General features: G+C 38.8%; 1 protein-coding gene across 3 annotated transcripts in view; it reads left to right on the forward strand.

Annotated features, from left to right (window-relative positions):
* Nucleotides 1-3,659: 3,659 nt before the first annotated feature.
* Nucleotides 3,660-27,144, forward strand: part of ANAPC4 (anaphase promoting complex subunit 4) — a 35,089-nt gene continuing 11,604 nt past the window's right edge. The window contains exons 1-17 of one of the 3 annotated variants that reach the window (XM_019743881.2): nt 3,661-3,911; nt 4,032-4,170; nt 6,972-7,077; nt 8,745-8,877; nt 10,468-10,542; nt 10,680-10,706; nt 10,800-10,844; nt 11,486-11,570; nt 12,198-12,302; nt 14,208-14,291; nt 15,428-15,514; nt 15,927-15,991; nt 16,676-16,718; nt 16,832-16,908; nt 18,421-18,521; nt 18,602-18,653; nt 24,825-24,880. In XM_019743881.2, coding sequence (XP_019599440.2) covers nt 4,042-4,170; nt 6,972-7,077; nt 8,745-8,877; nt 10,468-10,542; nt 10,680-10,706; nt 10,800-10,844; nt 11,486-11,570; nt 12,198-12,302; nt 14,208-14,291; nt 15,428-15,514; nt 15,927-15,991; nt 16,676-16,718; nt 16,832-16,908; nt 18,421-18,521; nt 18,602-18,653; nt 24,825-24,880 — 1,270 coding nt within the window. In that variant the 5' untranslated portion in view covers nt 3,661-3,911; nt 4,032-4,041. Of the gene's footprint in view, nt 3,912-4,031; nt 4,171-6,971; nt 7,078-8,744; nt 8,878-10,467; nt 10,543-10,679; nt 10,707-10,799; nt 10,845-11,485; nt 11,571-12,197; nt 12,303-14,207; nt 14,292-15,427; nt 15,515-15,926; nt 15,992-16,675; nt 16,719-16,831; nt 16,909-18,420; nt 18,522-18,601; nt 18,654-24,824; nt 24,881-27,144 lie in introns of all 3 variants that reach the window. The other 2 variants (XM_074321960.1, XM_019743882.2) reach the window with 2 other exon arrangements.

The raw sequence follows: 27,144 nt of genomic DNA on the forward strand, positions 1-27,144 counted from the left end.
CTCACAGTTCTGGAGGCTGGAAGTCCAAGATCAAGGTGTTGGTTATTCTTAGGCCTCTCTCCTTGGCTTGTAGAAAGCCACCTTCTCACTGTGTCCTCACATGGTCTTTCATCTATGCATGTGCATTACTAGTGTCTCTTTGTGTCCAAATTTCCTCGTATAGGACACCAGTCTGATTGGATTAGGTCCACCCTAATGGCCTCATTTTACCTTCCTCTCCTTTTTTAAACACCTTATCTCCAAATATAGTCCCATTCTGAGGTACGGAGGGCTTCAACATAGGGATTTGGGGGGACACAGTTCGGTCCGTAAGAGTAGGCATGCCTAAGATATGGAGAGGACTATTTTTTTCTTTCTTAAAAGAACTGGAACAAGGAAAACAACCTAAACAGTATTAGGAGGAATTTAAGAGTCAATAGGAGGACTAGTCTAACATTGAGGGTTTAAATGTTGGGATGTGCTGTGTGAGCAAGATTAGCTGCCTTATCTGGAACCCTTCAAACTTGTAATATTTCGGCTTTCAAGGTTATTTTAAGAAAATCACTTCAGTTGATGTCTTGCTCCTTCAAAGTAATCTGTAAAAATAATAGGCATCTGAGAGTAGTTTGACTTATTTTTAAATATAAAATCACAGTCTACAAAAGGACCTGGTCTGAGGCCACCTCCTTCATAATGTCCTTTCAGTGTCTCTAGTGAAATAGTACATCTTGTGCCAGTGAAATAAAAATGCGTGTGTGTTTTTGTCTTTTCATTTATACTTCTTATAAGGTACTTAAATCATGGCTTAGGTTGACTTTTTGTACTTGTCTCCCTTGTCAGATAAAAAGCTCATTGATGGGGCTTGTGGACATCACTGTGTGTGTTCCCTGGCTCTTGGAGCTGTGCCTTGCACATGGTGATAGCAGAGACAACTGACAGTAGCACATGTCATCCCTTTACTCCTCCCCACCTGGGCAGCAGGTGGCCAGGCTCGCCCATTCCTTCAAGTAGTAGCTGCTCATAAATACATATTGAGTGAGTAGAAATGCCATTTAATATACCGCTTTATGCCTCAGAACCCCAACTGTGCTACATGAGTAAGAAGCTAACACGCTTAGGGCTGTGGAGGTGAGGAAAGCTTGCACAAAATGCAAAGGAAAATCCAATTTCACTTACTTGATGTGATTTTAATTGGGACATTAGGACGTGGGTTAAATTACTTGAGGGTCAGCTAAGAAGGTCATTGCAATCAATAAAGTGAAGATAAGATCTGTACTATTTGATTTCAGGTGACTTAGTATAAATGTTAACTCAGCAGGACACGGGGTGGGGAGGGGGAAAGCACCAAAAGTGAGCAAGCAGGTCTCAGAGCTCTGAGAAGGGAGTTTTATCCCATTAGCTGGACCATCACAAGCTTTTCACACTTTAGTTGCTTCATCCCCCTGCAGACTAGAAGTGTAACAACCCGTGATCTCTAGAAGCTAAGCCTCAACATATGGGCCAGTTTCTTCATCTGCAAATGTGGAGGCGAAGAGTGGGAGAAAACTAGAATAGCCCCCTAAAGATTCTACGTGCTTAAAGAGAACAAAGGAAACAAAGGTTCCTGCCTCTTAACTCTACAATTAATACATGGGCAAGGTAAATCAAAGAAAATGAAAAGCAATTCTAATCCTACCACCCAGAAATAATTACTGTCACAACTTCTGTGTATGTTCTTCCAAGGATAGATAAATAGCTATACAGACAGACACTAAAATTTCTCCCACAAAAATGGAATTGTTTTGTAATACTCTTCATAAACATGCATATCAACTTATAGCTACAAAAATAGTATTCTTTAGTATGGATGTACCCTATTTTTAAAAAAATCAATCTATTGTTGGACATCTTAAGTTGTTTGCATTTTTTCCCTGTTGTAAAAGACCCTATGATGGACATGCTTATAACCAAATCTCTCTTTATTTCCTTAGGAGAAATTCCTGTACGTATGAATACTGGTTCTGTAGCTCTTAGTAGAACTCATTTCTCAAGGTGGGAGTCACAAGTTGGTCTCTTAAGTTCTTTCCCAGAACAGCAACTGAAGTAGTTGTGAGAGACAGAACACCATGAATTGATACAATTTAGACTCCCTCTGCCAGGATGGAACATCTCCAAAATGTACTTCATACTTAAAACTACCCTTTGAGTAGATATGATTGATTGTCTTATGGAACAGTTGATTGGTTCCTTCGGCAGCATCATTCTTGCCATGAGATTTGGGAGAGGAATGATTGACATCCTCTCAGCTCTTGGGGAAGTCTTTATTGGGCATCATTCCATCCCCCTTAGCTGGGATTGATTTCTGCTAGGTGACGGGTTACTCTAATCACAGCGGGGCTCGGGACTTTAATCTTGTGACTGGTGAAGAGGTGTTTTGTTCTCCCTCTGAACGAGGAAGCATGTCACTCCAGAGCTGTTAGCCGACTTCCAGTGACCACATGGGGAACCAGCCTTATGATGACATATCCTGAGCTGGGTACTTGGTGATAGGAAGTTGCTGGATCTAGTTTTCTCTGAAGCCGGTCCTATTGCAGACTTGCAATTTACATGAGTTGATACATTCTAGTTATTACTTGTGCCACTTTGAGTCAGGTTTTTTTGTTGTTGCCTAATGAATGAAACTGTGGTAGGGCAGAGAGATTCCACCACCAACCTACATTAATTTTTCTTTCCAGCAAATTCAGTCAGTTTGCATATTTCATGTGTTTCACCTATTTTATGACTTCAAAATAGACTTCTCAGAATAACAGACTTTATATGGCCTAGATTAGCCACATCCCACACCGCTCCATCTTCCATCCCTGTACACAGGGAATCCCGTGTCTTTTCTCAGGCCCTGACCTTTCCCCTTTGAACCTGCCTTCCCAGCTGCCCATTGGCCATCGCAGATTTTAAGTTCAAGAATCAAAGGATGATAGTGTCACATTCTCTTAACCCGGTCATAACTTCTGGGCACTTAGGAGTATGTTGACACATTCAAACGTGTCCTGTATAAGGAAGCATCAGATGGCTTCTGGTTTACCTGTTGGTCAGGCTGACCTGTGAGCCTTTTAGGGCAGAGCCCGTATCCCGTGCATTTGTGTAGTTCAGATTCTTTCACATAGCAGATGCTCAAACTTGGATAACTCCTCGGTGAGCCCGCAGTCCTCAATTATTATGGTGGGGCTACTACCAACAATAAGTTTTGAGGCTTAAATGGGATAAAGAATGAAGACATTTGCCTATGTCAGAGGTTTTAGAGCAGTGCCCTCCCACCTTGGCTGCAAACCTGAACCACGTTGAGAGTTTATTTAATAAAGGCTGGGTCCCGTACCGAATTAACGGGTCTGGGATACTGCCTGGGGGGGGGGGGGGGGGAGTTAAAAATCTCTCCAGGTGATTCTACCGAGCAACCGGGGCTGAGAACACCTATTAAGAGACTGTGAAAGAAGGCTCCAGGTGATCAGGACCTAAAGTTCGAGTTCCTTTTCGTCTCCCCTTGGCCCCTGAGGCCTCACTCCTAAACCTATGACTGTCCATTCACCCACAGCAAGGAATTTTCGGGAAAACAGACACGACCTGCGGGCGTGCACACACGTGTATACGAGCCCCCTCCGTGGGCTGACGCGCAGCCTCAGCGACGCGCCCGCACCCGCGCGCCCCGCCCTCCCAGCCCCGCATCCGGCGCCGACCCGCGCGCGGTCCTCCAGCCCCGCGTCCGCGGTGCAGCCCGTCCTCCCCTCGCGTCCTAGGCTCCGCATCCGGGGCCAGACCGCACGCCCGGGCGCCGACTCCCACACCCGCGCCGCCTCCTTCTTCTCGCGAGGAAGTCCCGGCGACGGAAGTGCCGGAGCGCGCGGCGGCGGCGCGCGGCGGGCAGAGGGCGGGAGAGGCCGCGCGAGGGCTGCTCGCAGGTACCGCCGCGGTCGGGGCTCCTCTCGGGAGGGCTCGGGGCGAGCGCGGCGCGGGTGCCAGGCCCAGTGGGGGCGGGTGCGGGGAGCCTCTGCCGGCCTCCGACCGGGGTGTCGTTGCAGGGTCGCCCCCATGTTGCGTTTTCCGACCTGTTTCCCGTCCTTCCGGGTGGTGGGAGAGAAGCAGCTGCCGCAGGAGATCATTTTCCTGGTTTGGTCACCCAAGCGGGATCTCATTGCTTTGGCCAACACCGCGGGCGAGGTGAGTGAAACGGCTTGGAGCCCCAGGAACACCGCGCCGGACCGACAGCGAGCGCGGACAGACTGCCCCGGCCTCAGTTGCTCCTTCTGTGAACTTGGCCACCTGTCTACCCTGCCCCTCCTTCCAGGCGGCTATAAACTCCAAGTGAAAGTATATAAGGGAGCATATACAGGAGAGATCATTTCTGTGCCCATTTTCCGTATTTTGTGGCGAAAATACGTTATCACGCAGCTGAACACAATCACACTCAGCATCGCCAAGTCTCTTTTAGTCAATGATTTGTTAAATGGCTTTTTTATGAAAGCCAGTGATGTGTTACTCGTGAGCTACACGTAGTAGATCCACAGACGCTGCTGGAAGTGTGTGCTTGGAGTTTAGTAGCAGAAGCAAGATGAGTTATTGTCAAACTAGCTGCAAACGTCCATGCGTGTAGCTGCAGCAGAGGGCATACATTATACCGCGCAAGTTTTACACTATGGGTCGGACAGCCACCACCCATTAAAAATACCTTTAAATTAAACAAGGTAGTGAGTGATCCCTCCCTGGATTCCTGACAATGTGCATGAGTGTTGTCAGTTAGCATTCCTACTTCACGTTATATTATGCTTCAAGTACAATAGGTTGTGCCAAACTTTCTGCGGAGAGTTATTACCTGGTAGCCATTTTGTAAGGAAACCTTCACCGGTGTTCCCTCCTTTGGCCTTTTGGCAGGTTTCCTGAATTACCTGGCCAGGTGAGAGTTGTGTTATGATGGTAAGGAAAACTCAGCCTGGGAAACTTAGCAGCCTGCAGGGCCACGTTGCTGTGTCGGCTGCCATGACCTCGACGCCAGGGCACTGCTTTCTCAAGGCCCTCCATGAAATCTCATCTTTCTCCCCTGCCAAGATGCATTGGAACTCCGTCATGGCTCTAGAGAGGAATTCGGATACCACAACCATCTCAGTAGGAGGGAAGGGAGAGAATAGGGGCATCGGTGTGATTAGATGGGTAGATATAATTGTGGGCACTTGGTGATTCCACTGACTCAGTGAGAAGAAAGGGCACCGTCTAGAGAAAAGAAAATATTGGAAGTTTGAGGAGAAAGGAGAGAGATGCAAAAGCCAACAAGGCAAGTTGACTGTGGAAACCTAACAGGATTTCTGGTCATTATTAAGAGCCACGTGAGGTTAATGGTCTTGGTAAGTTCAAGGGCAAGTAGTGACCATGGTTGTACTCCTATGTGTCTTCTGTTCTTTTTGGCTGTGTGGATGCAGGCATGGTTGAGTTTAACCAGGGTTGTTGTTCTGCAAGTATGACAAAGCAAGAGAGATACTAGGAAGTTGAACTATACGTGAGAGGAGTGGTTGTAACGATGAACCTTGCATTCTAACCTGATTAAGTGGGGAAGTGAGAGCGCGTGTTGGGTAAGGGACGGTGAATAGAAGGTAGAATCCATGGATTGTGTGTCTTGGTGAAATTGAAGAGTTGAAGTTGGATATTAGTAGGAATGAGCTGGAAAGGTAGAGGTGGTGATGGAAAGTGGGAGGTTTGAAACTGAGCTTAGGGCAGCATTTGTACTTGTTGGTAATGACACAAGGGCAAGAGTGGGACCCTGGGAGTGACTGAGGTGAGGCAGAAGACGTGATCATTGGAGGAGAGGAAGTTGAGAACTGAAAAGCTCTCGAAATCACTAAGAATGATGCTGAGTAGCGTTGGAAAGCATGAGTGAGCCGGGCAGGAGTCCATGTCTTGCAGGGGTGAGGGGACTGGTCTAGGGGTCTTTAGATGACTGCAATTAAGGGCGATAGTGGGTGATAGATCTGGTCTGATGGCATAAGATTCAAAGTTAGAGGATTTTAGAGAAGAGAAGTCATCCAGAAATGACATCGAGCATCAGGGAGGAAACCCACTTCATCTCCTAGCCCAATAGCAGTACAAGGGACACGGCGTGCAAAATGGCCACCCCCTGAGTATCCTCAGGTGAGAAGCACATTTCAGAGAAGAGAATGAAGGTACAGGGGATTTTGATGATACCTAACCATGAACTCCAGAGGGTGCAGAGGAAGGGTTTCAGAAGTAAGGAATGGCAGAGATGGGCTCAGAGAAGAGCACTGACTGACTCGAGGGAATGACTGATTCCGTGCGAGTCCTGGCTTCCCAGGGGACAGATGTGACCAGCAGTGAAGGATGCTATGAGATAAGGCAGGGAGTGGTTGAAGCTGTGAATGTGGGGTGCTAGGAAGGTGTGGCGGGGTCTTCAGGAGCACATGCTGTTCTACCTTTTCTTATTTTCAATGGTTGTAGAGAGCACGGAGTAGGGACAGTCTTATTTTTGAAGCACAGGGAACTTTGGGCACCATCTTGATCCTCCAAGGTGGAAATTGACTAGTGTGGAAATGGAAATTTAGAATGGCTAGGTGACTTGTCCAACATCCATGGCCAATAAGTGACACGGCTGAAATCAGATGCAAGTTGTCTGATTCCAAGCTGACTGTTGATTGTATCACGGCTACCTTTCTAGTGCTATTGTGTTCTCCCTTTTTTTATCATCATGTTGGACATTCTTACTCTTTTCCAAAAGACAAGTTTCTTGTTGACATAAAAGATAGGAAAATGTATAGGGTACCAGGGTTGAATTACACCTGTTTTCCCCATTTTGAAAATACCTTAAGTTGATTCAGACAGTGTTGTCTTCTAATTTCTTCCAATAGCTAAGTGTTATACTTGAGATGATTTTTAAAAATTTTATAGTGGGGATCTAGGTTTATTTTATTTTTGGAAATGGATTTTTATTTTCTACCATTATATCTGTTTTGTTTTAGGTTTTACTTCATCGACTTGCAAGTTTTCATCGAGTTTGGAGTTTTCCACCAAATGAAAATACAGGAAAGGAAGTGACCTGTCTGGCTTGGAGACCAGATGGCAAACGTAATGATAGTATTATAAAAAATACATTTTTATTCTTTACAAAATGTATTCTGTAAAGAAAGCTTAAATCCAGAAAGAATTTATTGTTCTTATTGTATACTAGAATTCTAAGTACCAGTTTGGGAACTTTGTTTTTTAGAATGCTTTCAAATATTTTCATAGAACTCAAGATTAATTCTACCATCTCTTTCTGGGTAAAGATCTCTCTAAACTGAAATCTGAGTTCTTGGTGAAGATAATTCTAAAATGAAATCTGATGGATATATACAGAATACGTTGGTTTTGTGTTTTTCACTGTCTTGTCCTGCTCTGTTTGGCCCAAACTTCACCTATCACTCACTAGTCAGTTCAGGGCCATCATGGCCCTTTCTCCCAAAAATGTATCTTAGCATTAAATGTGTGGCTCATAAATATTCTCTCTGCACATATGCTTGCCTTACCTGAAGGACTATCATTTCTATGTGATGTTTCTCCTTCTGGTGTTCTTTATTTTGTAGCTTGTTATGTTGTAGCTCACTGTGGCTCTCATGGCTAAACTTGCTTCTTCCTGTGTTTGTACAATGACAGTTGTTACTTGAACTGTTGTACACATAGAGTCACTACAGTAAAATATGTAAATCATAGCTTAAAGTTTATGTGTATCATTTGTACTTTAAGAAAAAAACTGAATTGTTTTTGTCAAATGATATGCACTCCTCATTGCTTAATTTTTTTTCTAGATAAATTTAAATAAGTATGTAAAAAATGCCCTGAAAGCTTATCACTTACAGATAACTATTCCTATCTGTAGTCATTTTGCTCGGCTCTTGTTTTATCTTTTATTTTAAAAAATATGTGTAAAATTAGAAGATTTTTGTAAGTAAAACCTTGAGATCTTGCAGTATTCATTCAAAAACACCCGAATCTTAAAATATATTATGAAAGTCAGTGTGTTAAGTGGATGATATTTTTATCACTAAAAATGTGTTGTGCTTTTGGACAGTAAAAGAAAAAAGTTTTACGTATTGGTTATTTCCAGATTGCTTTAAATTGTTTTGAAGAGGAGGAAAGCTGGATTGTCTCACAATGTAGCCAAGTTGTGTATATTGGTACACAGTGACACTCATAGCCCTCTATTTAGAAATTCTTAAATTTGATATGTTGGGAAGATATTAATGACTTATGTAGAGAAACTGTACTAGATAATTCAGTCACAGTGAAAGGAAGAAGACTCATTAGTATTTGATGGCCTTCTTTTCCATTAAGCATTAGAAACAAAGGGTAATAAAACATTTTCCAAGAAGCAAATAGATGGAATATTTGTTACCTTTTACGCATGTTTACGGGATCAGTGTCTTGGTAATACAATATTATTGTTTATCTCTTGAGACCTGTTTTGTATTTTCTGCTTGGTAACTGGGTTCCAGTCTAGAGGCTTTGATGTATTAAGTGTTAAGTAGAGCGTTCATGAAAGTTTGAACATTTGAATATAAGCTTAGATAACAGCATAACTACCTGCAAAGATATCTTTTAGGTTTTAAAATATTACTAAAGGAAGGATTTTTAGGTTAAATAATTTCAATGATCACAATGTGTTTAAAATAGTAAAACTGGACAAGAAATGTAATACCTGTTTATTTTTCTAGAATGTTACACTAAATTATTCTGATTATTTCTTCTTGTTTCAGTTTTGGCCTTTGCTCTTGCCGACACCAAGAAAATTGTTTTGTGTGATGTAGAAAAACCTGAAAGCTTGCACTCCTTTTCTGTGGAGGCTCCAGTTTCTTGTATGCATTGGATGGAAGTGACTGTAGAAAGCAGGTAGAGTAATTAAAAAAACAAAAACAAGAAAAAAAAACAAACAAAAAACTCCAGTAGTCAATAGGATGCCGTACATGAAATTTTAATTTTTTAAAATGGGTACTTTAGAGTATCTATGTTGAGTATGTATATATTGCATTTAACTTTTGGTTTTAAGTTTATCAAGATAAAATTTTTTAATGCTATATTAGATTATTTTTTCTTCCGAAAAAGATGTTTTCTTATGGAAAAATTAATGCCTGAATGGCCATGTTTTTTCTTTTTAGTTAATTTTTGTAGTTCATATCACTAATTTATCCTTTCAAGTAACATTACTTAAAATTACTGATTAGCAAATTGAGGTTCTGTTTTCCGTTTCATCATATATTTTTTTTGTATGCCTTAGTAAACATTCTTAGAGTGTGAAAAGTGCTAAATTGAGCATTCTGTTTTTATGCTGTACAAATTCTGTGTCCGTGGTCCTATTAGTTTATTTTTCATGAAAACAATTTTGCCTTAGTCTATGCAGTCAAGTAATATACTAGGTTTGCAGTAAAGAAGGCCTAAAGGATCAGTGGGTTTAGTTAATACTGAAAATAAAAGTTTCCTTTTTGAGGAAATGTGATAATTTTCTTTCCATTAGCTTTTCCTTTCTAATTAAGTTTTAAGTTAATATCACGTGAATTTGTAAATTCTGAATATTAATTGAAAAGTTTCCCAAGAGGGGCCTGTAAGGATTTAGATAACAAGGATCTAGCCTGGCGTTTGAAATTCACTATAGATAAAACAGTGATTAATCAATCATCAAATAATCAAGGGTTACAAATAATCATGTGAATTTATAGGATAGAGGAGCAGAGTATACTAGCGTATGGAATTTCTATCCCAGTCCAGTTACCTACTAAGCGTAATTCTAACACATGTTCTATGAATGGTTTAGAAATGTTATATGGAGATTCCAGGGTCTCTCGGGACACCTAGTTTGTGTTCCAGTGGGAAAAAAAGGCCTGCCAAGTCACCATTTTTTCACCTTCTCACTCATTTATTTCTAACCTTAGTTGGAGGTAGGATTGAGGGGGGGGGGAAGGGATAAATAAGACTATTATAAAAGGCATAGTGTCTTCTTATATACCTGCTGGGCTGTCATATCCCCAAAGGTACGTAAGCCATAGAACCAGTAATTAAATGATAAAGTAATTGCAGTGTTTTTTAAAATTCCTCTTGCTACTCATGTGTTTAGTGATGGTTCTTAGGTGAGAGTTAAAAAATCATAAATTCTCAGTCAGTATCTAGTACTAAACACATGAATATATTTTATATGCTTAGATAATTGTTTATTAATATTTGTTCTTCTAAATGCAAAGTGTGTAGGCTGATTTTTTTCCCCCAGAAATAAAGCCCTTTTTAAATGATGAATTTCCTACTTTTGTATGTCTTGTTTATGATTGTTAAGACAATTTTACTATGATAAATATGAGTATGTGTGGCATTTGTTTACTTGGTAATGTGTAATGTATAAAACGGCATTAAAAAAATCAGTATTTTTTTTAATGGAGAGAGGAGTAAAATCTTTGCTGTTTTTATGATACTTGTGTGTTTTTTTCTTTGTAGTGTTCTAACATCCTTTTATAATGCTGAAGATGAATCAAATCTTCTGTTACCTAAACTACCTACATTGCCAAAAAAGTAAGTATCATTTTAATTCCATTGGAATTAATCTTGCACATTTCTCTTTACTTTTAACACTGACAATTTTCTCATGTGTTATAAAACATACATTTCTGTTAAGAGTAGTTTTTACCCCAATCTCTATTTTTCTCTAGTTATAGCAACACCTCAAAAATATTTAGGTAAGATACGCCTTTTTTCTTTTCAAGTAAGATAATCTTTTATGATTTGAAAGATATAGTTGAAAAATAATCCAATTTATTTTTATATTTTAGTGAAGAAAATTCTGATGAAATTATTAAGCTTTTGGGAGACGTCAGGTAAATTTTGCAGATATCTTTAACAAGATTATTAAAGTTAACATTTGATATTTGAGGCGGTTTTCAAGGTTTCAAGGATAATTCCTTTATTTCATGTTATTTTATTGTTGACAAATAACCTCTGAACAGTATACAGACGTTAATATCTATTTCCTTATTTTTATTGTATGGTCTTTGATTGTGTCAAATTTAATATTATAATGTACTTTTGTTTATTTCAATAAGAAATAAAGGAAGACTGAAGTACTAGAGTTTTTAAAATTTAAATATTCAAGTTGTTTAAGCCCATTTAATATATTTAGCATCAGAGCCATGATAAAACTGATGGTGCTTTGTATTGGCTGGAAAAAAAGATTGTTTTGTTATTGAGAGTATATAAATTCAACTGCTATTGAAATAATGTTTTCTTACTTTACTGTAAACTGAGGTTTTTTTGAGGCTAGAGAAAATTTAAACCTTTGAATAAAAGGAATAAGCCTGATATGATTGAATATTGAGTATTAGTGAATTTGTTTGATGTTCCATTTCCCCCGCAGGGGAGTTTACTATGCAGATTATATGAGTGCAGGAACAATTTGTATTTTGGTTTAAGAACTTCATCTTCACTGTTGTCCTCAGCTTGTTGCATTATTTTTAATTAGGCTTAATATTCTTGTCCTTGGAGGAAGCTCTGGTTTTATTGAACTTTATGCATATGGAATGTTCAAAATTGCTCGAGTCACAGGGGTAAGTTTTTCTTTAATGTTTTCTATATTATTTAAAATGGCAGATTTATGGAAATAGAATAAAACACTACATTTTCCCCCCCATTTCAATTATTGGGGTTATTCTTAAATGTTAAGAGGATAATTTTCTTACTAAGGTAAAATAGTGTTTTGTCTGTGAAGATCAGGAGCTATTAGTGGAATTAGTCAAGTTTTTTATCGTAACAAAAAAGCTTATAGGGTACACTTGATTATGATTTAATGCTGTTCTGGCCTTCTGGGTAAGAGCTACAATTTGTGATTAGAATGTGACGAGTCATCTGAAGCAGTCTTCTCAGTGCTGAGTCTCCTGTGGTTGCTAAGTTTCGGTCTTCTCCGTAGCTTTTTCATCTTATTCTACCCTAGAGAGGTAGGAAATAATGTAGGCCCTATGGAATATGCTGGATCTCCAACACTCGATTTGGGATTCTTGATATGGGTGGGTGTGTGTGTGTGTGTCTGTCCGCCCATCTGTCCATACAACTAGGCAGATGCATACCTTCATTGGCGACACTGCTTTTTGGAGCTCTGCATTATTGTGTCCTTTATTGTAAGCAGATGCAATCTAACAATAATACTAAATACACTGGGGGATTTGACTGTCTTACAGATTGTTGGTACTTGTCTTGCCTTGTGTTTATCAAGTGATTTGAAATCACTATCAGTGGTTACAGAGGTTTCTGCCGGTGGTGCTTCAGAAGTTTCATACTTTCAGGTGAGTATTGAAACCCAAATAGCAGTAGAGAATAAATACTCATCTATTTTTTAAAGGTTTTATAGGTTTTGTTATCCAAATCATTCTAATGGTCATTAAAAAAAAAAAGCAAAATATTGACTTGGAGCTTCTAAATCTTATGTATAAAATCTTATTATAATCACTGCCTTAAGTATTATTCCCATGGCCCAGTACAGTTTTCATAAAAACAGTGTTTTGATGGTCTGTTAATGACCATATTAATTGGTTGCTCTACCAGTTCATCTTGGTACCCAGTATTTTCTTAGGGCTCTGACCCTAATAATAATAAATGCTAATATTTATCATTAATATGCTCCAAGTACTGAGTGATTTAGCATAATTCATTTGAAGCCTCACAGCAACCAAATAGGTAGGTACTGTTATTATCCCATTTTATGGATAAGTAAATGGGCACACAGAGAAGCTGCACGATTTCCTCAGTGTCACAGAATTGGAAGTCGTGCTGGGCAGCCTGGCTCCAGAGTCAGTGCTCTTAACCAGCATACCGCCTCTGGTATGAGGTGATCGGTTAATGTTGGGAGAAACCTTTTTCGTTGTGTGCCATTTGTATTGTAGATGGTGGAAACTGTTTGACTGGGCTGCTGTGGAGTATTTAGATTGTGGCCTTGCCTTCCAGAAAATCTTACCCAAATTTTCATCTCACATAACCCAGCCACTTAGTCTAGGTATGCATGAACTCTGAAACAAAAGTGGAACAACAACAACAAAAAAAGGCAGGGTGAGATGTGTTTGATGCCTTCCGACATTCATTGTATTCAGAGCATCAGAGAACACTTGACTTGCTGATTCACTGGAACGGTTGTTCATATTTGCTCTTCATCTAAGGTTCTGTGAAACTGATTTCCAGGATTGCATTTGGTGCTATAACAAAATGATTTCTTTGAAGTTTGTAATATGTATTTTTTAAACAACAGCTTTATTGAGATATAAGCCACATACCATTATAATAGATGTTCAATTTGTATTTGTCAATAGCCTATAATTCTTTTAAAAATTGTACATATATTTGTGGTCATCGTTTAAATTCCTCATAATACTGTTGCAAAATATATTATGACACTTACTCTAGTTAGATAGAGGGGATTGCTAACCTAGGGAGGGTGACTTATGCACAGTTAAACATGGCAGGTTAGAAAATCCTAAGGTTATGTTCTGCCAGTCTCCAAACTATTATACACAAAGGGAGCAGAATTCTGATAGTCTTTCTGATACATATGTAGTTAGACCTTGACGCTTCCAAGTTATAGAATTTTTTTTTTTTTGAGCTGGAAGGGACTGCTTTATTTATTTTTAATGTTTTTAAAGTGTATTTTTCTAATTGAGGTATAATTGACATATAACATAGTTTCATGTGTATAACATAATGATTTGATAATTATATGTACACTGTGAAATGATCACCATACAAAGTTACACAAATGTATATACATACACATATATAATTTTTTTCTTGTGATGAGAACTTTTTAGATTTACTGTCTTGGTAACTTTCAAGTATGCATTACAACATTATTGACTTTAGTCACCATGCTGTATATTATGTCCCCATGACTTACTTATTTTATAACTGGAAGTTTGTACCAGAGAGGAACTGATTTACCTTTATTTTTTTATTTTATTTTTTTTTTTTAAATTAAATTTATTGGGGTGACAATTGTTAGTAAAATTACATAGATTTCAGGTGTACAATTCTGTATTACATCATCTATAAATCCCATTGTATGTTCATCACCCAGAGTCAGTTCTTCCATCACCATATATTCGATCCCCCTTACCCTCACCTCCCCCCCCACCCCCCTGATTTACCTTTAAAAGAAGTCAGTGCATCTGATTCTGACTCACTTTATTATTGTGATTTTACAGCTTGAAACCAATCTATTGTATTCTTTCTTACCCGAAGTTACTCGGATGGCCAGAAAGTTTACTCACATCTCAGCTCTTTTACAGGTATTTATTTATACTTATTTTATGTGAATACTTACTATAAGTTTCTAATGTTCTATAAACAAAAAACTTGCAAATTTTATTTTGTAATGCTAACTATCTGTGGTAGAGGTATCTAGTCTGATAGATAAATTTATAATGTCCATTAAAGCAAGAAAAAGAAATATAATTGAAAATCTATTTCCACCCATCCCTATTTCTCCAAAAGAAAAGAAAAAAAAATGTAATTTAAATAAAAATGTTCTAGTAAATAAAATAATATTTTGAAATTTTAAAAGTTTTATTGCAAAGAAAGTATTATGGAAAATAGTTATCCTATCAGTTAGCTTTTGTGTATAATAAATCCATCTCAAATTAGCTAGTGAATCTGTAGGTTGGTGTCTTAGTTGGTTAGCAACTTGGGCCGAGCTAAGCTGGAAGGTTCTGTGGATCTGGCCCAGGTTCACGTAATCCTGTCTGGGCTTGATCGTGCCTCGGTGGTCAGCTGGCTGATCTAAGTGTCCCTTAGCTGTGATGGCTTTGTCTAGGCTCCGTGTTCCTCATCTCCCAGCAGGCTGGCCCAGGCTTGTTCATGAAATGGTGGCAGCAGCTGGGGTGTCAGGAGTATAAGTGGAAGTGTCCAAAGCTTTGAGGCCTTGGACTCACAGTATCACTTCTGGTGCTTTGTGTTGATCACAGCAAGACACAAGGCCAGCCCAGACTCAAGGACTGGAGAAAGTGACTGCATCTGGATAGAGGAGCCACAAAGAACTGTGGCTTTTTTTTTTTTCCCCAGTTGACCACAGTCACTAATTAAAATCAAAGATTTCTGAAGATCGGTATCTTTTTAAAGATCCTGTTGGAAAACTGAATAGCTAACTAAACCCACATTTTGACAGTTCGTGAACATAAAACATATTTATAAAAAGCTTGAGGATATCTGTTTTACCATATAAGAACTTAAGAACGTTTCACAGTTAAGTGATTATGAAGTATTAGCTATGGTCTTCTCTTTCACAGGCTTAACTGAGTTCAAAGTGATTGAAAGTAAATTCTGCTTTTCTTCAAAACAATTGACAGTCAGAAGCACATATTATTTATTAATAGTTAGGATACTGATTTAAATTTTTTTTACTATATTAGTATTTTCTTGTTAATAGTATATAAATTTGTCACTAACATGCATGTGTGAAGCATGGGAAGAAATACTGATGCAGATGGATTCTCGTCTCACCAAGTTTGTGCAGGTAATGTAACTGAGGTTTCCCACAGAAGGACTTAAGCATGCATGCGGTCCTCATGTACTTCATGAGGTTCACGAAAAAATTTGGTGTGATTTGTAAAAGGCTAAGATTATGATTTCTTTCAAATGCCTTGGTCCAACCTGAAGCTATTTCCTCAAAGAGGAAGGACTATGTTCCCATTGTTAACAGCTCAGGTGGGGACAGGATTGTGAAGTGGAGCAGGTGGGGCAGGGCGATCGGACAGGTGTTGAAAGAGGTGACTGGCTGTTTTCTAGTGACTGATATTCACATAATCAGTTGAAATACGGATTTGAGGGAAGGTTAAGTAAAAGAAAGCGAGTTATGCTCCTGTAATTTGAGTAAATATGCTTATAATTAACAAAATGCATGTCATGATTATATCCATTTTGTCTAGGAAAAGAACACAACCACATCAGTGCAAGATGAATTCATGCACTTGCTGTTGTGGGGGAAAGCAAGGTAATAAACTCACATTAGGTACTTTGGCTTTTCCTTCTTTCTTTAAGTAGTTTTTTATTTCAAAAATTATTCATATTCATTGTAAAAAAGTTCTGTTGTACAAGAACAAAAGTAGTATATATCTTTCTAGGCTTGTCTGTGCACATGTTTTTTATGTAAAGGATCATTTTTTGTGTGTATAATATATATGTATGTTTTAATGTATAAAAATTAAAAAATGTTTATATAGCCAAGTTAGTCTTTTTCTTTATAGTATCTGCCTTAGTGTTATTCTTAAGACCTTTCCTATCTTAAGAGTACTTAAAGATTGATCTGTATTTTCTTCTAGAGTTCTTTTATGGTTTATGTTTTATTTCATTTGCGTGTTCCAGATGTGATTTATTTGGTTATATGCTGTGGAAGAGTAATTTCTTTTTGTCTGAATGTTTAGATAATTGCCCAGCATAGTTTATTGAGTATTACACCTTCTCCTCACTGATTTGAAACGCCTTTTTAGCATACAGTGCATCCTCATGTATGCTTCAGTCTATTTCTGGACTTGATTGATTTCTTTGTGAGAACAACAGTCTTAATTTTTGTTATTAATTTTTGTTTAAAAATCTTGTTTATGCTTTATAAAATTTTAAGTGATGCATTCACATTTTGAATGGAGAAGACTAAAAGTGCTTTTTTTTTTTATTGTAGTGCTGAACTTCAGACCCTCTTAATGAACCAGTTAACAGTAAAGGTGTGGTTACAATATCTTTGTATTTAAATTGCTGTGAACACATTCTTATTTTTTTTCTTTTTAGAATGGCATATGGTATCTTGTATACTAAATATGTTTCTTCTCTTCATTAGGGCTTAAAAAAGCTTGGCCAGTCTATAGAGTCATCATATTCCAGTATACAAAAATTGGTTATAAGTCACTTACAGAGGTATGCAGGTGATGTAGAACTTTTGGTATTGCATTTATATGTACCTGGCATTGGTCTTCTTTCTGCAACCTTCTCTTCATCATCTGACATTCTCTTTTTGAGCCTTTCCTAGCTAAAATTATTGCATTGACCTTTAATGGGAATCTTGGAGTGCCCAAGATTTAAAGAATCAATCATGGAAATACTGCTTTATGAAATAAGTTTTCAACATCTTTTCACCAGGTAATGCCCTGTCTGGGCTTTTTTTTCACCCAGACAACCAAGAGGTATATTTTGAAAAGGTCACATACCCTTTTTTGAGCAGTGAAATTAAGTACGAGTATGTTTGTATATCACTTTGCAGTTTACAGAGCACGTTACATATTTTTGTGTTTAACCACCTTGGCAATGTGTTGGTTCTGATTATCCTTATTTTATACAGAAAGAAACTGAAGTTTGGGATGGTCAGGTAGCTGGCCCAAAGATACTAAGTGTCAGGGCCAAGACTTCTCCCAGATCTTCGAGTCTCATGCTGTTTCTCTCCACAGCCTCCTCACTGCAGCAGTTGACAGGTGGATGCTCAATGCTCAGTGTTTGACTTAAATTTTGACAAATACCTTTGTGCGGCATCCCCTAGCCTCTTACTACATCACCTCTCCCTTGCCTCATGGCAGTACCCTTCAGCCTGGTCTCCTGTAGTCAGCATTGTGCTGCTCAAGTGTGTTCTCCACAGTGGAGCTGGTCATGTTGCTCTCACTTAAAAACTCTGTGCTCTCCCATTGCTCTTAGGACCAAGATCTTCATATGACTTGCTGCACACCTGCCTCTAGGCTTCGCCCTGAGAAAAACTTCGCAATTTTTTTCTCCTACTTAGGGCTTTTGTACATCCCTCTGGCCTTCTGGAACTCTCCCACCCTGCTCTTCATCTGCACTCGAGCTCTCCGCTCCAATGTCACTTGTTCAGAGAGGCCTCCCCTACTCCCCAGATTAGATCAGGTTCTTCTGTTCCATCTGCACCCCGTGTGTTTCCTTCAAGGCATTTATGGTAGTTGGAATGATACGCTTGATTGTGGTTATGCCTCTCTCTCCCATTAGACTGTCAGTGCCATGAGGACCCTTCTGTTGTGTTTGCCGTCATTTCCCCAGTATCTGGGGGACAGAATGTGCTTGGCCTAAAGTTGCAGCTCAGTAAATACTTGCAGAATATTAAATACATAGCTGTTGGGTAAAGATGACCGTATTCATACCTTAAAAGTGCCAGGACTAACCACGGAACAAAATTTGATTTTCGTACAAAATTTAATCTTGTGGTCATGGACTCGTCTCAGTAGTGATGACAACCAAATGATTCTGCTGTAGTTTTTAGAGATAATTTGGAGAAATAATTATTTCTTACAGAAAGAAAATTAAAGTTAATAAAAACTTAGTTTTTATTTCTGAACATTTAGAAATGTTCTGGCAAGGTGGTTTGGTAGCTGCCTGCCACCTTGATGATGATAATGATACTAATTTATTTCTGCTCCGTTTTGATAGTGGCTCAGAGTCTTTATTATACCATTTAAGTGAACTGAAAGGAATGGCTTCATGGAAGCAAAAATATGAACCTCTTGGACTGGATGCTGCAGGAATTGAAGGTAGTGATTTTATCTCTCAGTAGAGTACATTAAACACACTTTACTTGACAAATGATATTTATTTATTTATTTTCCTTTAGATGCCATTACTGCTGTGGGTTCTTTCATACTCAAGGCAAACGAACTTCTTCAGTAAGTATTAGAGATACCTAGACTCATTAACCTGAGAGTATTTCACTGTCTCTTACAAATAAGAACCTAGCAAATTGTCATGTTTTTCTTAAAATGAATTTTTAAGTTTTTATCAAAGTAATACCTTTACATGATTAAAACAAGCCAGTAGAATGGTGATTTCATACAGTAAAGCAGTATTTTTCTGTCCCAGCCATCCTCACCCCAGGACTTTTTAAATCGTATAACTGTTTTTATTTTTAGTTCTTCCATAGGTTTATTTCCATACAGAGCGTGCCAAAATAATGTGTACACATTTTAAGAAAGGAAAAACATATTAAAATTGTAATACTTGATATATACTGATAACAAAAGATGAATACAAGTCACGTTTGACTTCTGCAATTACAAGAGGTGCTCCAAGTGGTTACCATCAGCGTCCAGACACTTCTGATTACGGCGAACTACTGCTTAAGTAACATTGACTAAAGTGTCCACTTGTATTGCTGCGATGCCATTTCATTTTCTTCCCAAAGTACTGCCAGTGTAGCTGGTTTTCTGTGGTACACCACATCCTTTAAAGTCCCCCATAAGTAGAAGTCAAGGGGTGTTAAGTCAGGAGAACGTTCTCGAATTTCAGATACCACTTCAAAATGGTCTTGCGCTCCTTGAAGGACAACCGTGCTCCCTCTATTCTCTTTGACTGTCCTGCCTGTCGCTTGGTGACACCAGCATTCATTTGATTGACACCATCTTTTGAGTGAACGTCAAACTACACACTGCTGCCGTAATTCAGTTTTACTTTGAAAAGTAATAGATAACATCTCTTAAAATGTGTATATGTATATTTTGGCACCCCCGGTATTTCTAAATTATATGACTATACTATATTTCTTTTATTCATCAATTTTTAGAAATTATTCTTCTGTCTGTTTTTCCTAGACTCTATTTGCTTTCCTTTTTTTTTTTAATGTTATCTGTCTTTATCACATCCTTAGGTTCTTTCCCTGTCTCAAGCATAGTATCAGTATCATATCCTTGGAATTCCTCCCTGTCCCTCAGACTTCCTTCTTTAGCCTTCCATTCCCTACACCGGTCTGGACGTTTTGTTCCAGCTGTCCTGTCAGCCACCACATGCATTGTCTTCATTGCTTTCATGGCGTAGAGCCACACTTCCAGGATCTCCTGTTTCTTGGTTCATTTAATCTTTTGCTGGAAAACATCCTTCAGTAACTTAAATGGCAGATATGCCTGGATAAACTTTCTGTGTCCTTTTGTGTCTTTTCTCCTACCTTCACACTTAATTGTTGGATTCCACTGGGATAGGATGTTGAAGGGGAAATGGTTTTCTCATGGAGCCTCAAAAGCGTTGCTCCATTGTATCTGTCCTTTTTGTTGCTAAAGGAAGGTCTGGAACATCTGATTCTCTTTCCTTTGTGGGGTATTTTTTTTCTCTAAAAGCTTCATTCTTGAAATTTCACATTAACACTTTTAAATGTGGATCTTTTAAACACTGTTTTAGATGCTGAGACTATAGCAATGAATAGAACTGATAAAAATTCTTGCCTTCATGGATCTTACATTTTAATGTGATGAAACAGACAATAAAGAAATGAATAATTAAAATATATAACATGCCAGATACTGATAAGTAGTGACGAAAAACAAACAGAAGGAGGGCCTAGGGCATGCTAGAGGTAGGGGGTGCAATTTTTTTTTTTAATTGGGGTATATTGAGAAACTGTGTTTTTCCAGGATCCGTCAGCTCCAAGTCAAGTCATTGTTTTCAGTCTAGTTGTGGAGGGTGCTGCTCAACTCCAAGTCAAGTTGTTGTCAGTCTAGGTGTGGAGGGCGCAGCAACCTGGCCCATGTGGGAATCGAACCAGCGACCGACCTTGGTGTTATGAGCACTGCGCTTTAACCAACTGAGCCAACCAGCCACCCTGGGGGTGCAATTTTATGTAGGTGGTCAGGGAAGGCCTCATGGAAAAGGTGATGTTGGAGAGACAGGAAGGAGCGAGCCTTACATTTGGGGGTAAAAGAGACAGTAAGTGTAAAGGCCCTGAGTTTGGAGCATGCCTGGCATGTTTCAGGGGCCTCAAAGAGGCACAGCAGCCAAAGTGAATTGAACGGTGGAGCGTGAATTGAGAGAGGTTGTGGAGGATGGGCCAGGTTGTGTAGCACCTGCGGGCAGTTGTAAGGACCTTGGCTTCCTCGGGTATAAGAAGAAGCTCTTATAGAGTTATGAGCAGTGAAGTGACAGGATACGACTTACATTTTAAAAAGATCCCTCCTGTTCTTTACTAGTGTTGTAAATGGAGTATAGGAGGAGAAGGACAAGCCAAGAGAGAAATTGGTCAGAATCTGAATGGTCAGAATCTGGATATATTTTAAAAGTAGAAATAACAAGATTTGCTGAATGATTGTATATGGATAGCAAAATGAAGGAGTCATGAATAAATACAAGTTTAGGTCCTGAGCACCTAGGAAAGTAGAATTGACATTTACTGAAATGGGAAAGACTTGGAGTAGATATAAATATATCTCATACGTATGTATGTGTGTATTTTATGTTCCTCAATTTGGATTTATCTGATATGTTTCATGATTAGATTCAGGTTATACATCCCAGGCTAGAATACTACGTAATTGGTAGAGTGTCCCACATAAGATGTCATATCCAGAGGCAAACGATGTCCATATGCCCCTCCTTAGTGATGTTAATTTTGATCACCGGGTCAATGTGTTAGGCATTTTAAGTTTGAAATGGTTATGAGATGCACTGGTGGAGCTGTCCACTACATACTGTTATGAGACTAACATTCAAGGGAGGAGTCTGGGCTGGAAATGGGAATTTGGGAGCCAGCTGCCCGTTGGTGTTATTTCAAGCTGTGAGCCTCGATGAGGTAGCATGCTTCGAGAGGAGGAGCGATCTGAAGACTGAGCAATGGGCATTCCAGCATTTAGACATGGGCTTGATGGGGAGCTAGCAAAGGAGACGAGAGGCTGAAAGACCAGGGGAGTGGGTGTCCCACTGGCCAAATGGAGAAAAAGAAGGAATGAGGGACAGGGTTTCAGATACCGCTGAGTCACATAAGATGAAGACCAAGGATAGAATAGGTTGTCAGAATGTTACTAGAATAGATTATTGGTGACTTTGTTAAGAGCCACTTTGGTTTGGAGTTACAGGAGCTCTTACGATACAGAATGAGAGCAGATGCAAAGGAAACAGCAAATGTAGTCTCTGAGGAGTGTTGCTATAAAGGGAATGGCTAGTCGCTGGAAGCAGTTGTTGGGTTTTTCTATCTTTTTATAATGGGAGAAGAGAAGTCAGAGCATGTTTGTATATGATGGGAATGTTCTTCTAGAAGGGGAACAATTGATAGCAAAGAGGGGTGGATTGCTAGAGCAAGAGTTTATGAGAGGGAATGGGAGCTAGTGCTCCTGGGAAGAGGCTGAGAAAGTAGCTCATCCAGAGTTCCAGGAGAGAAGGTTGAGAAGAGCATCACAGATGCTAATACATGAGCAGGTGGGAGCATTTCCAATTGTTTTTGTTATCTTAATAAAATAGGACCTGTTCTGTCATCAGCTGAAGGTAAGGATGGGAGGTGGTGTTGGAGGTTAAAGAATAACGGAAGAGCTATGAACCAGTTGTCTAGTACAATAGGAAAGTGAATGGGCTCATGAAACAGGAAGTTTGCTGGTAGTGTTAAGCGCCACTTAGCATTCATGAGAGCGTTCAAGTGAGACCAGCCAGCCTGGCTGTGTGGTTTTCTCCAGTCAGTAGTGGGGACCGCAGGATAGATGAGCAGTTAGATATACTAAGCTTAGTGAGGAGAACAGAGCAAAAGGGAGGCGAGGGAATTGAAGCAAGGACATGACTAAAAGGATGCACTTCGAATCTGAGCTGGTTGAGGAGGGAAGTGAGGACATGAGGGGGTGAGAGGCAGTCAAAGGTGGTAAAACCAGTAGATGGTAGTCCTGGTGGGACAAATTTTGGGGTACAGAAAAGAGGTCAGTGGAAAGATAGGGGGTGGTGGTTGGTGAGTGGGATGCTTGAAATGGACTGGTAGAAGGTTCAAGTTGGTAATGACAGGGTCTAGGATGTGAACTTTGGAGTAAGTAACCAGTGGGGTAGAGGACGAGATTGTTGCCTGGAACCATTCCCCTGAAGTTTTTGTTACGACAGTCTCATCTTTTAATTTCCAAATGTGTTTTCTTATTTCTTTAATCATTTTTCAAAGCTTTGCTCTTGCTTTGTGGATGTGACATCTTCTCAAATCTCTCCAAGAACATTCATTAGATTTTTTAAAAGTCTCTGCTGCTCCCTGAATTATCTCGTCTTCCTGGGTCACTTTTCTGTTTGTCTTCGTCTCTTGTTGGAAGCTTCCTTCCACTATCTGATGCCCAATGGTTTACTCATATTTATTCGTGAGGCAATTTAAAGCTGCTTAGAATCTCTGAGTGCAGGGCCAGCCCAAAGCCAGTCTGAGTGCCAGTGTGCCAGCTCTGCCTTGTGCAGCCATTGCCCATGTGGACCTGCCTCAGCTCTTCCCAGTGCATTCCGTTTCTTTGAAGAACCCTGTTTTGTTTTATTTTGTTTTTGTCTCTCTGGAAGGTAAACCCCTAGGCATTTGTATTTGGGGGGAAATAACATATTGACCAGTGTGTATGTCAGTTTGTCCTCCTGTGTCCAGCCCCCCCCCCCCACGTCATCCTGCTGTCTTCTGTTGCACCTGACCTTCCTGGGGACTGAGCGTCTTTGAGGTTCTGCAGGGCACCTGGCTCCTGGCTTGCTCCTGTGTGCTGTCTGGCTCAAGGCCGCGTCTTTAGAGCGTTGTCAGTCATCCGTCCTCCGTCAGCGACATTTCTGGAGTTTATTTTATTTTCTGCTGTCCTTTTTTCGTGTGTGTGTGTGTGTGTGTGTGTGTGTGTGTGTGTGTGTGAGTTTATAACACATACACCCCTCCCCACCAATCCACCATCATTTTAATGGGGTTTTAGAAAGTAGAGGTTATAGATGCGTATGCTCAGAAGACAAAATGAGAGGAAAAGTTACATTGCTTTTCCTGTGTGTTACATTATTTTTTTGGTTCACCATATTTGCAAAGAGTAAATATAAACTATTAAGCTTTCTATGATCACTTTTCAATATGATTGAAAGGTAGTTTATTTGATTTCTCACTCCTTTGAAATAAGTAGAAAATAGCATTATTTTAGGTTATAGATGGAGAAACTGAGGCAGTGAGAATTTTGATGTTAATCTATAACAGATCAGTGGTTACCTGGGGTTAAAGTGAGAGTATTGATTGGGAAAGACACAAAGGAACTTTTTTCCTGTTTTTCCTTTTTGCTGCAGGAGAGTTTCGATCATGTTGCTTAGCGATGTAGGAGATGTCGCAGTCTTTTAGGTCAGAGGTTTCATTGTGTACAGAAAGGCTAATGATAATGACCTAACTCTCTATTAATCTTCTGAAACTTACTGCTTGGAAGGGGCTTTGAGATTTGAGAATGAAAAATGCAGTTGTTATTTGCTTAGAGTAATTATCTTAAAGAGGTGAGTTTAAAGAGATTTTTTTAAATGATACCCATCTCTACATCAGAAACAGTTTCATCAAGACGAAGGTGTCTTCCACTTATTACGCTTAATTTTGGTGGTACATTTGTGTAAAGAACAAGGAAATTCAACTTTTGGGATCTGTTTTTATAAGAACAAAAAAATCAACTTCCAAAAATAATTTTCAGTTATGTATATCAGAAGTAGGGACCGGGTACAAATTTATAATCATAGTTTTCTGTTGGGGTTGATGTTTTTTCTTACTGACTAGTAAGTATTTTTTTAAAATGAGAATAATGCTGAGAACTATTTTTTTCTGGTTTCTTTTGTTTGCAAAGTTAGAAAGGATTTCATACTTTACTGACTGCTAGGAGAGACTATTACACAGTGTGTGGCAAGGCTGTTATAGCCAGTTAGAATCTGAGTTATTTGTTTTTGAAAAGAATCAGGATTTGCTCTTTTGAAATTTTATGATTGGGTGTGTGTTTGATTTGTAAAATCTGTGCTAAAGGCTTAAATGTCATCCAGGTAGGATATAATAGAACAGTAAGGATTACCATATTTCACGACAATTTAACAGTGTTATGTGAATCACATGTAATAATTTTATTTCTGATTTATTTTTATCTTTTTAGAGTTATAGATAGTAGTATGAAAAACTTCAAAGCATTTTTTCGGTGGCTCTATGTGGGTAAGTTAATTGACTAAAGCATTTTTGTTATTTATACTTCTTTTAAAATTGTGGGAGTATCAATTTAGAATATTTCATTTACTCTAGTAATATTTCAGATACCTATAAAACAGAATAATATAAATGAACCACTTTCTACTCTTATTTTCAGCAGTTGTCACTACATAGCCATTCTTACTCTATACCTGCATCCACCCCCAGCTCCCCACAGATGTAACTTGTAGTATTGTTTGTCTATCACTCGCTGATTATTAACCCTTTTTTACCTTGTAATGTCTCCTTGGGTTAAAATACATTTTTAAATCCCTGCTGTGTATTAGGCATTGTTAAGTGTTAGATTTTTTTAAAAGAGAGAGAAAAAGAAAAAATATGACAGAGCCTCTGCACTGAGTAGCTTATTTCCTGTTTTATATTTTAGTCGTCTGTCTCTAGATCTCTGCTATCTATTATGGTAGCCAGTAGTCACAGGTGGCTATTTAAATGAGTTAAAATTATATAAAATTGTATATTCACTTTGTTGGTCATGCTAGCCACCTTTGAAGTGCTCAGTAACCACGCGTGGTTGGTGGCTACCATGTTGAAAGCACAGAGCTAGAACATTTCCATTGTCACTTCTACTGGACGGTGATGCCCTAGTAAATCGGATGCAGACCACTTAGGGCCTTTTTTGTATATTCACAGGATCGTTGCATACACATTAACAAATATGTATTAACTTGATATTAAATATTATAGTGCTCTACAGTGTATGCATATTTTATTTAGGTCCATTTCTACTGTTCTTTCTGTGACCTCTCTTCATGTCTTTGAAATAATCCAGCATACGTTTCCCTCCAACATATCCAAAATTTGGTTGTAAATGGAATTTATCCCACATTTGTTAAAAATCTAAAGAGTAAAGTAGGAAATAAATTACCAGTCATATACTACCATGTTTCCCCAAAAATAATACCTGGCCAGACCATCAGCTCTAGTGCATCTTTTGGAGCATAAATTAATATAAGACCCAGTCTTATATTATACTAATATTATCTTATATAAGACCGGGTCTTATTTATATATCTTATTTATATAAGACCCGGTCTTATATTAATTTTTGCTCCAAAAGACACATTAGAGCTGATGGTCCAGCTAGGTCTTATTTTCAGGGAAACACAGTAGCATCCTTTCAACAAATGCCGAGATCTTCAATTCTGATATTTTAAAAACTGACAGCATATGTGTCAGCCTAATATAATTGCTCCTGAAAAATAATGAATGTGATCTGCAGATGTTGACATTTATAATTGTTAAGTTTTTCTCAGCACTGTACCAACATTAGCCAGAACGGGGAGCCAGAGCATTCATCAGGCCAGCCTGTTTAATTAGTAAGGGTTGTTAATTAGAATAAATTACAGTATTAAAACTGAGCAAAACCTTAGGAATAATTTTCTTTTACAGAAGTAGTAGTTTGGTTTTCCTTCCAATTATTTGAGTAATTTGGGCAGTTTATATTCTTCTTGCATGTCCCAGCTGTAATAAGAAGCCAGATTAGAAGAGAAATGAATTTACTTCTCAGTCCTTATCATTAGAGCAGAACGCTGTAGAAAGCGCACTGATTTGGGGCACTGGAGACCGCATTGTAATCTGGCTCTGCCACGAGTTAGCTCTATAACCTTGGTTTACTCTTTTGTAAAATGTCATCTCCATGAAGGCAGGGACTTCTTTTATTTTACTGTATCCCTAGCACCTGTATATGCTCAAATAATTTTTGGATGGATAAATAAATGAATGGAACTAGATTATGGCTGGTTTTTCTGATAATTTAGAAGTTTGAATTAATTAAAAATGGTCTCTGAAGTAATCTGTATTTGCAGAAGCACGTCCAACGTGCTTTTTCCTGACCAAACACAAGGAGCATGCTCAGACACTAGCAGAAGCGCACGCAGCGTACGTTATGACTTGGGTGGGCGTGACACAAAAGCAGTATCGATGAAAACAACCCTGTGAAAAGACAGAGTCAGCCACAGATATTAAAGACAGTGTATAGATACCAGTGTATGTATACACGTGTAAATCTTAGTGCAAATATCTTTATGTAGTGAAGAAGCCCAAGGGAAAGAAACACATCTGTTTGCTATTCTAAGGCTTTTGGAGGCAAGATTTTAAGAAAAGAAACGTCCAGCTTAGACGGAGGAATCCCTGCACATGTAGTCTTAGCACAAGGCAGCAGTTAGGTTTGTTTGTCTGGAGTCCCATGGGTTGAGTTGAAGGAGAAAATGAAC

This window comes from Rhinolophus sinicus, linkage group LG02 (genome assembly GCF_036562045.2).
Source record: "Rhinolophus sinicus isolate RSC01 linkage group LG02, ASM3656204v1, whole genome shotgun sequence".
Taxonomy (NCBI): domain Eukaryota; kingdom Metazoa; phylum Chordata; class Mammalia; order Chiroptera; family Rhinolophidae; genus Rhinolophus; species Rhinolophus sinicus.